Source organism: Gopherus evgoodei, unplaced genomic scaffold, assembly GCF_007399415.2.
Source record: "Gopherus evgoodei ecotype Sinaloan lineage unplaced genomic scaffold, rGopEvg1_v1.p scaffold_59_arrow_ctg1, whole genome shotgun sequence".
Taxonomy (NCBI): domain Eukaryota; kingdom Metazoa; phylum Chordata; order Testudines; family Testudinidae; genus Gopherus; species Gopherus evgoodei.
The window spans coordinates 812,933-826,544 of NW_022060080.1; the positions used below are offsets into that span (position 1 = coordinate 812,933).

A 13,612-nucleotide genomic window follows, 5' to 3' on the forward strand; every position below is an offset into this window, starting at 1 on the left:
AAAACAACTCCTCATGGAGTCAGCCCTCTGTCTGCAGCAGGACCCGGCCCCGAGTGCTTCGGTGCAGAGCATCCTTCCAGCGGTGCCGTCAGCAACACTCCCAGGAGTTGGCGGTCTCCCAGGGCCCAGAAGCGTTCCACTCAGCACCGCTCCCACTCGCCAGTTGCCCACAAGCAGGCCAAGGACAAGCCTCCACTATGGCCTGATTCAGAAACCGTAGCCTTGGCAGGGCATGCTGCAGAGCGTGGGCCTAAGGCCGACAGACCCTCTGGTTAGGCTCAACCCCCATGGGCTCCCACCTCCCCAGGAAGCCCAGCACTCCTGGACTCCCCACAGCTGCGGGTGGAGGAGGTGATGCTACCCTCCACACCAGAAACGTCTGAGGCCACTAGGGGCTTATAGAAATGATGGCGCCCAAGTCTCCAGTCTCGAGGCCTCCACTACCCCCAAAGCCCAGCACCTTCAAAAGGCAAACCCACTATGTTTGGCCCATCTACCCCCCAACCAGGATCTCTGCATCACTCCGAGTCCTGGCGCCCACCGAGTCCCGGTGCCATACGTATGCCCCGTGCCTGTCTGACTCGTGGCACTGGTCTGACTCGTGGCACCAGTCTCTCAGCCCCGACCCTAGGAACTGTTTCCGTTTGAGGCGGTCATCAGCTGACAAGTCGTGGTCCTGCTCAAGGTTCAGATCCCAATCTGTGACCTCGCAGCAGCGCTCGCATCAGCCTCAGACTGCACTCCCCAGTCGTTGCTCGATGGACCAGCACTGCCATACAGAGCGGTACCACTCTATGGCGTGGCACCGCACCCCATCTCGGCACCACATCCCATCTCGGCACTGCTTCACCTCAGGATCCCTTGCAAAACCCAGTTCCAACCCACTCCCAGTGGAGGTTACACCTGGGACTCGGGGTGAACCAGTCCCAGAAAATCCAGAAGCCACCATGGAACCACTCCTGCCGGTAGCGTCTTCTTCATTCTCTCCTGACCAGGGCCACCCAGATGACAGGCAAGTGGGGCAATTTGCCCAAGGCCCAGCAGGGCCCTCGGCCCCGCATCTGCCTTCCCCCATCGCCTCAGTGTGCCACATCAGGAGCAGCCCTGGACAGCGCTGCAGCAGTGTGGCTCCAGCAGGGCCTGAGCTCCTCCACTGAGTCAGAATCGCATGGTAAGGGGGCGGGGCTGCGAGCCCTGGTCCTGCTGGAGCCATGCCATGGCAGTGCTGTCCAGGAGCCAGAGCAGCCTTCATGACGTGTATTTACACTTGTTATGACTTGGCGAAGGTTCCTCCATCTACTATTACGGCTCACTCCACCAGGGCTGTCCCCTCTCTTTTATAGTGAGGGGGAGCCAGCTGACTGGGAAAATAACACTGCGGGGCACAGACTATCCAATAAGTTCCTGGACTGCATTGCAGACAACTTTTTATTTCAGAAAGTTGAAAAAGCTACTGGGGGGAAGCTGTTCTAGACTTGATTTTAACCAATAGGGAGGAACTTGTTGAGAATTTAAAAGTAGAAGGAAGCTTGGGTGAAAGTGATCATGAAATCATAGAATTTGCAATTCTAAGGAAAGGTAGAAGGGAGTACAGCAGAATAGAGACAATGGATTTCAGGAAGGTGGATTTTGGTAAGCTCAGAGAGCTGATAGGCAAGGTCCCATGGGAATTAAGACTGAGGGGAAAAACAACTGAGGAAAGTTGGCAGTTTTTCAAAGGGACGCTATTAAGGGCCCAAAAGCAAGTTATTCCAATGGTTAGGAAAGATAGAAAATGTGGCAAAAGACCACCTTGGCTTACCCTTGAGATCTTGCATGACCTACAAAATAAAAAGGCGTCATATAAAAAATGGAAACTAGGTCAGATCACGAAGGATGAATATAGGCAAATAACACAGGAATGCAGAGGCAAGATTAGAAAAGCAAAGGCACAAAATGAACTCAAACTAGCTATGGGAATAAAGGGAAACAAGAAGACTTTTTATCAATACATTAGAAGCAAGAGGAAGACTAAGGACAGGGTAGGCCCACTGCTCAATGAGGAGGGGGTAACAGTAACGGGAGACTTGGAAATGGCAGAGATGCTTAATGACTTCTTTGTTTCGGTCTTCACTGAGAAGTCTGAAGGAATGTCTAGTATAGTGAATGCTTACAGGAAGAGGGTAGGTTTAGAAGAGAAAATAAGGAAAGAGCAAGTAAAAAATCACTTAGAAAAGTTAGATGCCTGCAAGTCACCAGGGCCTGATGGAATGCATCCTAGAATACTCAAGGAGTTAATGGAAGAGGTATCTGAGCCTCTAGCTATTATCTTTGGGAAATCATGGGAGACGGGGGAGATTCCAGAAGACTGGAAGGGGGCAAATATAGTGCCCATCTATAAAAAGGGAAATAAAAACAACCCAGGAAACTACAGACCAGTTAGTTTAACTTCTGTGCCAGGGAAGATAATGGAGCAGGTAATCAAAGAAATCATCTGCAAACACTTGGAAGGTGGTAAAGTGATAGGGAATAGCCAGCATGGATTTGTAAAGAACAAATCGTGTCAAACTAATCTGATAGCGTTCTTTGATAAGATAACGAGCCTTGTGGATAAGGGAGAAGCGGTGGATGTGATATACCTAGACTTTAGTAAGGCATTTGATACAGTTTCGCATGATATTCTTATAGATAAGCTAGGAAAGTACAATTTAGATGGGGCTACTATAAGGTGGGTGCATAACTGGCTGGATAACCGTACTCAGAGAGTAGTTGTTAATGGCTCCCAATCCTGCTGGAAAGGTATAACAAGTGGGGTTCCGCAGGGGTCTGTTTTGGGACCGGTTCTGTTCAATATCTTCATCAACGATTTAGATGTTGGCATAGAAAGTACGCTTATTAAGTTTGCGGACGATACCAAACTGGGAGGGATTGCAACTGCTCTGGAAGACAGGGTCAAAATTCAAAACGATCTGGACAAATTGGAGAAATGGTCTGAGGTAAACAGGATGAAGTTCAATAAAGACAAATGCAAAGTGCTCCACTTAGGAAGGAACAATCAGTTTCACACATACAGAATGGGAAGAGACTGTCTAGGAAGGAGTATGGCAGAAAGAGATCTAGGGGTCATAGTGGACCACAAGCTTAATATGAGTGAACAGTGTGATACTGTTGCAAAAAAAGCAAACATGATTCTGGGATGCATTAACAGGTGTGTTGTAAACAAGACATGAGAAGTCATTCTTCCGCTTTACTCTGCGCTGGTTAGGCCTCAACTGGAGTATTGTGTCCAGTTCTGGGCACCGCATTTCAAGAAAGATGTGGAGAAATTGGAGAGGGTCCAGAGAAGAGCAACAAGAATGATTAAAGGTCTTGAGAACATGACCTATGAAGGAAGGCTGAAGGAATTGGGTTTGTTTAGTTTGGAAAAGAGAAGACTGAGAGGGGACATGATAGCAGTTTTCAGGTATCTAAAAGGGTGTCATCAGGAGGAGGGAGAAAACTTGTTCACCTTAGCCTCCAATGATAGAACAAGAAGCAATGGGCTTAAACTGCAGCAAGGGAGATTTAGGCTGGACATTAGGAAAAAGTTCCTAACTGTCAGGGTAGTCAAACACTGGAATAGATTGCCTAGGGAAGTTGTGGAATCTCCATTGCTGGAGATATTTAAGAGTAGGTTAGATAAATGTCTATCGGGGATGGTCTAGACAGTATTTGGTCCTGCCATGAGGGCAGGGGACTGGACTCGATGACCTCTCGAGGTCCCTTCCAGTCCTAGAGTCTATGAGTCTATGACTGCCGCTGTAGTAGTATGGCATGAGGAGAGAGGCAGTCATCTGGAGGGTGAGGGCAGCAGGGCCTAGTGGGCAGAGCCCTGGACTAGGTTTCAGGAGACTTGCGTTCTCATCCCACAACAGCTGGGGGACCTCAGGCAAATAACTTCCCTACTCTGTGCCTCAGTTTCCTTTTCTGTAATTTGAGGCTAAAACGACTGACCTCCTTTGTAAAGCGCTGAGGAAAAGCGTGATATAAGAGCTTGGTATTATTAGATCCTAGATCCTGGTCAAACCAGCTTGAGTGGGACATGGGGACGACACTACCCTCTCTCATCCCGGGGAGGCTTGCTCAGCCACTGTACCATTCGTGGGGCTAAACGAGGCCATCCTCCAGAATTGCCTCCATCTTTCTTCTTCAGGCTTGCCAGTCCTACATTTTTTCCATATGCACTTTGTCCTCCTGTCCACTGTCTTTCCACGATTTTCTTGGCCATCCTCTTGTTTTCTGCCTGTAAACGTTACTCTCAAACTCCTCCCCAACAAAATTCCCTTCACATGTGCTGACTTTTATTTTTCCCAGTGGATGCTCCACCCCTGCTCTGCCCTGAGGCCTCATCTCCATTCTGCCCCCTCCCCTGAGGCCCCATCTTTGGTCTGCCTCTTCCTGCCCCTGCTCCGCCCCCTCCCTCAAAGTCCCCCCCCCCGCCAGCCTGCCACTCCCTCATCTCCATCTCCTCCCCCAAGCGCCTCCCAACAGCTGCTTGCTAATCAGCGGCCAGCCCTGGGGGCTTGATCGACAGCCAGCTGGGGCAGAACCACTGTGGCTGGTGAGTGCTGAGCACCTTCTATTTTCTTCCATGGGTGCTTGAGCCCCAGAGCACCCATGGAGTCAGCACCTATGACTCTCTTCATCCCCTCTTTGTACGTGCCCACCACATCACCTCATCCTCCTTTCTTGCAGCTTCTAACTGATACCACAGACCAGGGCCAGATTTTGGGGGCAGGCAATCCAGGCAACTGCCTCGGGTGCCGGATTTGGGGGGTGGTGCTGGGCTCAGGGTGCTGTTTTTGTTGTTAGAGACAAAAAGGACAATTGATGTTTCCAGTATTCAGTATATGGATTCATTTTTCACTAACCTACTAGAATGTTCTGGACCTATAAGCTTTGTTTCTATAAGCTTAAAGGAAACTTTTGATTTGCTTATATATGGCATGAATAAATACAGACTTACAGCTCCTAGTGTGCAAATTTATCATCTTGTATGACAGGGATAAATCATACATGCGAATCGTGCATCGAAGCCGTGAAATGGGCTACAAATGCAATAAAAAATAAGGTATTCAAAAAATTAACAAATAGAGGGGGGGACTCCAAAGACACTCTGGGGTGCCATTTGGGCTAGGGCCAGCTCTGCCACAGACATTGGTGTCATTCCTGCTGACATTCTCCATGTGGTCCAGAAATGTCCCCTTTCGCTGCCCTCAAATATCTCTCTTCCATGTCTTCAGCCTTCTCCGTCTTTCACCAGCACAAAATTCACTGTGAAATTAAATAAAGCTGGAAGCCACATGAATTCGTAATGTGTTAATGTAACCCACACACCTCCTGGTGTGGTGTTCTGTCCCAGCTAGTGGCACTAAGACTATGTAGAGAGAGCTTAATGAGTCTGCTCTAGAGCCTTCAGGCTTTTAGTTCATGCAATAGAGGCTCATGCATTTAGCTCCAGAGGTCCCATGTTCAATCCTGCACCCCTCCTCGGCATTAACACGACCCGAAACCTCAGCCTAACCCACGAGTTTGATTTTCTTCTGTTTTCTTTGTCACCTCCTAGAGTTTGGATGGCAGCATCAGCAAAGCCGCTGACTACTTAGCCCAAAGGTACCAGTCTCTAACCAGACCGTACACTGTGGCTCTTGCGTCCTATGCCTTAGCGATGGTGGGGAAACTGAACACTGAGAAGACACTCATGAGAGCTTCGAAAGGTAAATCAGGGCATCTTATCAACTACTTGAAAGATGTGGGCAAGTCAGGATGGGGTTCAGGGAAGAAACGCAAAGGAGTTTGGAGAGGGATTAATTTATGAGGAATGAATAACGGGCATAGATTTGTTCCTTTTAGCCAGATTTGAGATTGATCGGACTAGGTATAAATCCAGAGTAACTCTCCTGGGTTGAGTGGACTTATTCCAGATTTACACCAATCTGTCTGAGATCTGAATGCGGCAGAGATGTATGGTATTACTTGACCTCAGGAGGAATCTGAGAGCTCTGTACGTGTATCTGAAGGATGTAAACCTCAAAGAGAAAGAGAGAGAAAACGATGGCTCAAGAGGATGTAACTGGGTGAAACTGAGCAAAGGGGAATTTCAGAGGATAGAGAATAATATTACCCGCAAAGAAAATGGAGTTTGCCTCATTGTTTGGGATAGTTAAAACAGGGCAGGACAAAGCTGTTGTCTAGATATAACAATGTTATGCTGAAAGGTGCCAGGTGGGTCTTTTATCCCAAAACAGTCACAGACCTTGGCCATGTCTACAATGCAGGGACTAGAGCGGCAAAGCTACGGTGCTGCAGCTATGCCGGTATCACCCCCTATTGAAGACGCAGACTGCACCAATGGAAGGGGTTTTCCATCTCTGTAGGAACTCCACCACCATGATCAATGGTAGCTAGCTCAACTGAAGCATTTTTCCATTGACTTAGCTGTGTCTGCACTAGGGGTTAGTTTGGCATAGCTATAGCACTCTGGAAGGAGGTGCGTGTGCAGATGTTTCACATGCCCTGAGTGACCCAGCAATCACAATCTAAGTTTTAAGTGTAGACCAGGCCCTTGTTCAAGTTAATGGCTGTGCCAGGCACTCTTTCAGACTCAGTAGAGGGAGCAATCAAGACTCTTTCTGCAGTAGAGACAGCTAAAAACAATGTAGGGACTGCCCAAGGCACACAGCAGGTCAAGACTCATAGACTCATAGACTCATAGGTCAGAAGGGACCAATCTGATCATCTAGTCTGACCTCCTGCACAAGGCAGGCCACAGAACCCCACCCATCCAATTTTATAACAACCCCTATCCCAGGATCGAGTTATTGAAATCTTCAAAACTGGTTTGAAGACCTCAAGCTGCAGAGAAACCACCAGCAAGCGACCCGTGCCCCACGCTGCAGGGGAAGGCGAAAAACCTCCAGGGCCCCTGCCAATCCGCCCTGGAGGAAAATTCCTTCCCGACCCCAAATATGGCGATCAGCTAAACCCTGAGCATGTGGGCAAGACTCACCAGCCAGCACCCAAGAAGGAATTCTCTGCAGTAACTCAGTTCCCATCCCATCCAACATCTCCCCGCAGACAATTGAGCAGACCTATCTGGTGGTAATCCAAGATCAATTGCCCAAATTAACAATCCTATCATAACATCCCCTCCATATACTTATCAAGCTTTGTCTTAAAGCCAGGAAAGTCTTTTGCCCCCACTACTTCCCTCGGAAGGCTGTTCCAGAACTTCACTCCCCTAATGGTTAGAAACCTTCGTCTAATTTCAAGTCTAAACTTCCTAATATCCAGTTTATACCCATTCGTCCTCGTGCCTACATTAGTACTAAACTTAAATAATTCCTCTCCCTCCCTAACGTTAACCCCCCTGATATATTTATATAGAGCAAGCATATCCCCCCGCAGCCTTCTTTTGGCCAGGCTAAACAAGCCAAGCTCTTTGAGTCTCCTTTCATAAGGCAGTTTTTCCATTCCTCGGATCATCCTTGTAGCCCGTCTCTGAACCTGTTCCAGTTTGAATTCATCCTTCTTGAACATGGGACACCAGAACTGCACACAGTATTCCAGATGGGGTCTCACCAACGCCTTGTATAACGGTACTAACACCTCCTTATCCTTGCAGGAAATACCCCGCCTGATGCATCCCAAAATCGCATTTGCTTTTTTAACAGCCGTATCACATTGGCGACTCATAGTCATCCTGCTATCAACCAGCACCCCAAGGTCCTTCTCCTCCTCCGTCGCTTCCAACTGATGCGCCCCCAACGTATATCCAAAATTCTTATTATTAGTTCCTAAATGCATAACCTTGCACTTTTCACTATTGTATTTCATCCTGTTTCTATTACTCCAGTTTACAAGGTGGTTCAGATCTTCCTGAATAGTATCCCTGTCCTTCTCCGTGTTAGCAATACCCCCCAGCTTCGTGTCATCCGCAAACTTTATTAGCACATTCCCGCTCTTTGTGCCAAGGTCAGTAATAAAAAGGTTAAATAAGATCGGTCCCAAAACCGATCCTTGAGGGACTCCACTAGTGACCTCCTTCCAGCCTGACAATTCACCTTTCAATACGACCCTCTGGAGTCTCCCCTTTAACCAGTTCCTTATCCAACTTACAACTTTCATATTCATTCCCATCTTTTCCAATTTGACTAACAGTTCCCCGTGCGGAACCGTGTCGAACGCCTTACTGAAATCTAGGTAAATTATATCTACCGCATTTCCTTTATCTAAGTAATCCGTCACCTTCTCAAAGAAGGAGATCAGATTGGTTTGGCACGATCTACCTTTAGTAAATCCGTGTTGCAATTCGTCCCAATTACCATTGACCTCTATGTCCTTGACTACTTTCTCCCTTAAAATTTTTTCCAAGACCTTGCATACTACAGACGTCAAGCTAACAGGCCTATAATTACCCGGATCACTTTTATTCCCTTTCTTAAAAATAGGAACTACATTAGCAATCCTCCAATCATACGGCACAACCCCCAAGTTTACCGATTGCTTAAAAATTTTCGCTAACGGGCTCGCAATTTCATGTGCCAGTTCCTTTAATATCCTCGGATGGAGATTGTCCGGGCCCTCCGACTTCGTCCCATCGAGCTGTTCAAGTACGGCCTCTACCTCAGTTGCGGTAATATCCACTTCCATATCTACATTCCCGTTTATCATCCCTCCATCATCCCAAGGTTCACTAGTCTTATTAAAAACTGAAGCAAAGTACTTGTTTAGATGTTGGGCCATGCCTAGGTTATCCTTGATCTCCATTCCATCCTCAGTGTATAGCGGCCCCACTTCTTCTTTCTTTGTTTTCTTCTTATTTATGTGGCTGTAGAACCTTTTACTATTGGTTTTGATTCCCTTTGCAAGGTCCAGTTCAATGCGGCTTTTAGCCTTCCTCACTTTATCCCTACATGTTCTGACCTCACCAAGGTAGCTTTCCTTACTGATCCTGCCTTTCTTCCACTCCCTGTAAGCTGTCTGCTTTTGTCTAATCCCCTCTCTGAGTTGTTTGCTCATCCAGTTTGGCCTACGACTCCTGCCCATGGTTTTTTTCCCCTTTCTCGGGATGCAGGCTTCCGACAGTCTCCGCAGCTGCGACTTAAAGTAATTCCAGGCCTCCTCCGCATTCAAATCCACTAATTCCTCCGTCCAATCCACTTCCCTAACTAATTTTCTTAACTCTTTAAAATTAGCCCTCGAGAAGTCAAAAACCCTAATCCCAGATCTACATTTGTTTATCCTTCCATCTAGTTTGAACTGAATCAGCTCATGATCACTCGAACCAAGGTTGTCCCCTACCAACATTTCTTCTACGAGGTCCTCACTGCTCACCAACACCAAATCTAAAATGGCATCTCCTCTCGTAGGTACTTCAACTACTTGATGAAGAAATCCATCCGCTATCACATCCAGAAAAATCTGACCCCTATTATTCTTGCAAGTACTCGTCCTCCAGTCTATATCCGGGAAGTTGAAGTCCCCCATAATCACACATTTCCCCTTTGTGTTTACTTCATTAAAGACATTAAAGAGGTCTCTATCCATATCCCAATCAGATCCCGGCGGTCTGTAGCACACGCCAAGCACTATCTCAGGGGAAGCTCTAGTTGCTTTTTTACCCAATGTGATTTTCGCCCAGACAGACTCTGTCTTATCCATTCCATCGCTTCTTATTTCGCTACAGTTAATGTCATCATTGATGTACAAGGCTACTCCACCACCTTTGCCTTTCTTTCTGTCTTTCCTAAACAGCACATAGCCTTCAATACCCGTGCTCCAGTCATGAGTACTATTCCACCAGGTTTCAGTTATCCCTATAATATCCGGTTTCACTTCCTGCACTAGTAACTCCAGTTCCTCCATCTTGTTACCTAGACTCCTCGCATTAGTGTACAGGCCTTTTAATTTTTGGCGTTTGGCATCAGTGACATTCTTTCCCCCGTCGTGCAGAGACCTTTTACCACCAGCATCACCCGCTACTCTGGTTTCTCCACTATTCCTCCTTGGATCAAATCTTGGGACCACAAGGGTATCCCCTCTCACTTTGTTTACTTTCCTCTCCAGGTTACATTCCGGCGTGGAGATCTCCCGAACATCTCCCAACCATCTCCCCCAACTTCCTAGTTTAAAGCTCTCTTGATGAGGTCGGCGAGCCTCCATCCTAGAATTCTATTTCCCTCCTTGCTTAGATGAAGTCCATCCTGAGCGAACAGTCGTCTATCCGTAAACGCTTCCCAGTGACCGTACATCCTAAAGCCCTCCTTATAACACCACTCCCTAAGCCATCTGTTGATCGCCATAATCTTGTCACTCCTTCGTCGCCCCGCTCTAGGAACCGGCAGAATCCCACTGAAGATCACCTGAGCCTCGATGTCTTTGAGCCTCTTCCCCAGTCTGGCATAGTCCTCCTTGATACAGTCCATCGAGTAACTAGCCGTATCATTTGTTCCCACATGAAGGATAATCAATGGATTCTTTCCCGCTCCCGCTAAGATCGTATTCAGCCTCAGGTCCACATCCTGTATCTTAGCCCCTGTCAGACAGCACACCCTTCTGTTCTCCCGATCAGGTCTAGTTACATGCTAAGGCATGTGGGCTGAGGGGTTTCTCTGACTGCAAACACAGAGGTTAGCATGTTGGTTTTGCACCCTGTGCGTTAGAGGCAGAAACCAGCTGAAAGCCTGAAGAAGTGTTATGAAACAAGCAGAGAGACATTGCTTGTTGGGCCTAGAACTCACTTCAGAGCCAGACTTGGGGATTTCTCAGCAAGGAAGTTGCCTGCTGTTGCTTTCTCTCAAACTCAGGGAAAACGAGACTTTCTGTGCATTTTCGTAAGCAATCAGGTTTACATCAGAGAATGTACCAGAGGCCTATCACCAATTCCTCATCCTAATTGAAACAGTCCTCCAAGACCCCAAATATTGGGTAGCTGCTCATCCCTAAAAGGGGCAACAATCCGTTCGACTTACCCATCCTCCATGCGGAAAGTTGGAGAAGGAGTCAGGCGATGGTATGGTCCAGTCAGGTCTGATCAGAATGAGTGGATGTCCTTGGGAAGAGTACTTTAGCTTGCCTTCTTTGCTGCTGCCTAGAGGGAAATCGCTGGGAAGAGCCAAACACCCACAACTTCAACATGGAGGGCACCTCGTACGCCTTGCTGGCCTTGCTGAAAATGAAGAAGTATGAGTTGACTGGTCCCATAGTCAGATGGCTGAGAGAGCAGAACTACTACGGAGGAGGATATGGATCTACCCAAGTGAGTATGATCCTTATAGTCCCGTATATCCTTCCAATACTGTTTTGTGGGCAGGTCTCCCATCGGAAGGGATGGGATTCCGATCACTTGAGTCATTGTAGAAAGCCCTGGGGAATGCTTAGTAGAGAACAATCCTGCATTGCCTGGGAGATGGGCAACGTGACTTATCAGGTCTTTGCCCCTGTTAACCTAAGGCAGAGACCAGCACAGGAGTATGACTGAATCTTCTCGCTAGAGGCTCCATCCTGCCAAGGTGATGGGTGTGAGCACATGCTTCTCTTTAAGACAGTGAGTTGTCCCGGGGAGTCAATAGGCCTTCTCTTCCCATGGGCAAAAACACACACGCATCTGGACTCATTCTAGCATTTGGGTTTTTTTGGCCATTGGTCTGGAAAGAGAGTACCGGGTGTGCAGGACCAATGGTCTGAGTCCAAATGACAAAGCCATGGTGGATCATGACTAATCTGAATCAGTCTGGGTTTTATCCACCTCTGAGTAGAACTGTAAGGTTATGTTTTTTGGATTTTTTATTAAACTGTGCTTACACAACCTACTGGGGAGGATAAAAGCCCTACTGCTAGTGACAGCTAAATAAAGATGGAGTGTCCTCAGATATCCCTCCCTTCCCTGGAGTACAGGGGCCACTAGGAACTATAGGGTCTGTCTGTGTCCAGCAGCTTCAGCAGAGAAGCCCCTTTACATTCCTTGATACTGAGGCTTGTCTTTTCTCTACCTAAAAGGATGCTACAAGCTCAGATGGGAGTGGTCTGTATTTCTGAGTCACAGGCCATGTGTTCTATCCCTAACACTGTGCTGTGCGTGGCATAGATGTCTCTGTATATGTAACTTACACACCTCCTGGGTATGGTGCTCTGTCCCCTCTAGTGGCATCGAGACCACTCAGAGAGAGAGATTAATGTGTCTGCTACAGCCTTAGCTAAGGGCCACATGGCTTTTAGCTCACGCAGGAGAGGCTCATGCATTTAGCAAGAGGTCCTGCATTTGACTCCCAGACTAGCCCCCATCTGTAATACTGATAGACCCCAGTTGTCGGTGGGTGGGATCAAACTCCTTAATCTCTCTAAGTGGTCTCAGTGCCACTAGAAGGGACAGAGCACCACACCCTGTGGATGTGTGTGGGTTACATAACATAGAAGGAGCCAATGTCTTGCTGCGCTCTATCCAGCTGACAATTGGCCCCTGTTAATAGCTAGGAGCAATGGGAAGCTAATTAACCATGCACAATATATTTATTGACCATGGGTTCTATTCCTGGCTTGGCCACTGGCTTCCTGGGTGATCCTGGGAAAGTTACTTCCCTGCCCTGTGCCTCCATTTCCCCATCTGCAACATGAGAATAAAAATATTGTACTGCTTTGTAACATGCTTGGAGATCTACTGATGAAACATACTACAGAGGAGCCAGGTAATATTATTATATAACCCTTTGCCTGCGTGACATCCAGTGGAACCCTGGTATTTTCTTTCATTGTACTGTTGGTTCCTCTTCCTTAAAAGAGTCTATTTAAAAGTTGTCAGATGTTCAGTGCAATAGGACAATAAGGTGTAACCCTCTTGTCTTTTTCCTGGTGTTCTAGGCGACCATCATGGTGTTCCAGGCTCTTGCGCAGTACCGGATAGACATTCCGCAGCACAAAGACATGAATTTGTTCGTTTCTATTTTCCTGTCACATCGTGCTATGCCTATAAAGTACAGAATCTCAAATGAGAACGCTCTAGTGGCCAGAACGGCAGAGGTATTGTGCTTCTCTGTGTGATTAGTAGACATCACTGATTATAGAGAAAGCGGATTTGACTAGAACCTCCTATCAAAACCCTTTTGGGAAAGGGAGGGGCATTCATGTTCCCAGCAGCAGATCCACATGTATCCACACTTTTGACTCAGATTTTTAACACCAGAAGGGACCTTTATGATCATCGTCTGACCTTCGACATGACACAGGCTGGAGCCTCACCTACCAATTTCGGCATCAAGCCCATAAGTTCTAGCTGAGCTGTGAGGGGTCTCTTAAGTAGATATCCAGTCTTGACTTAAAGACTTGAAGTAATGGAGAATCCACCACATCCTGTCAGGCCCTAGCTTCTAGGCAGTCAGGCCTGGTGGTTGGAGCTGGCTGTAGACTCTGTACTGGACCAAGGGCAATGCTGAAATCAGGATCTGGGGACAGGCCGTGGGTCAGAATCCACAGACAAGCCAAATCAGGATTGATGTCAGAGTTTGGATGCAGGCCAATGGTGAAAGCCAGGTTGGAATCAGTCCAAGGGCCTGGGGGGCCAGGAGGCGGATGCAGGCTGGAGCGGGGCTGGAGCAAG

General features: G+C 47.5%; 1 protein-coding gene across 1 annotated transcript in view; it reads left to right on the forward strand.

Annotated features, from left to right (window-relative positions):
• Positions 1-13,612, forward strand: part of LOC115643428 (complement C3-like) — a 106,311-nt gene that overhangs the window by 73,849 nt on the left and 18,850 nt on the right. Inside the window, exons 28-30 of the mRNA XM_030547458.1 lie at positions 5,585-5,735; positions 11,115-11,278; positions 12,877-13,035. Of these exons, the coding sequence (XP_030403318.1) occupies positions 5,585-5,735; positions 11,115-11,278; positions 12,877-13,035 (474 nt within the window). The remainder of the gene's footprint in view (positions 1-5,584; positions 5,736-11,114; positions 11,279-12,876; positions 13,036-13,612) is intronic.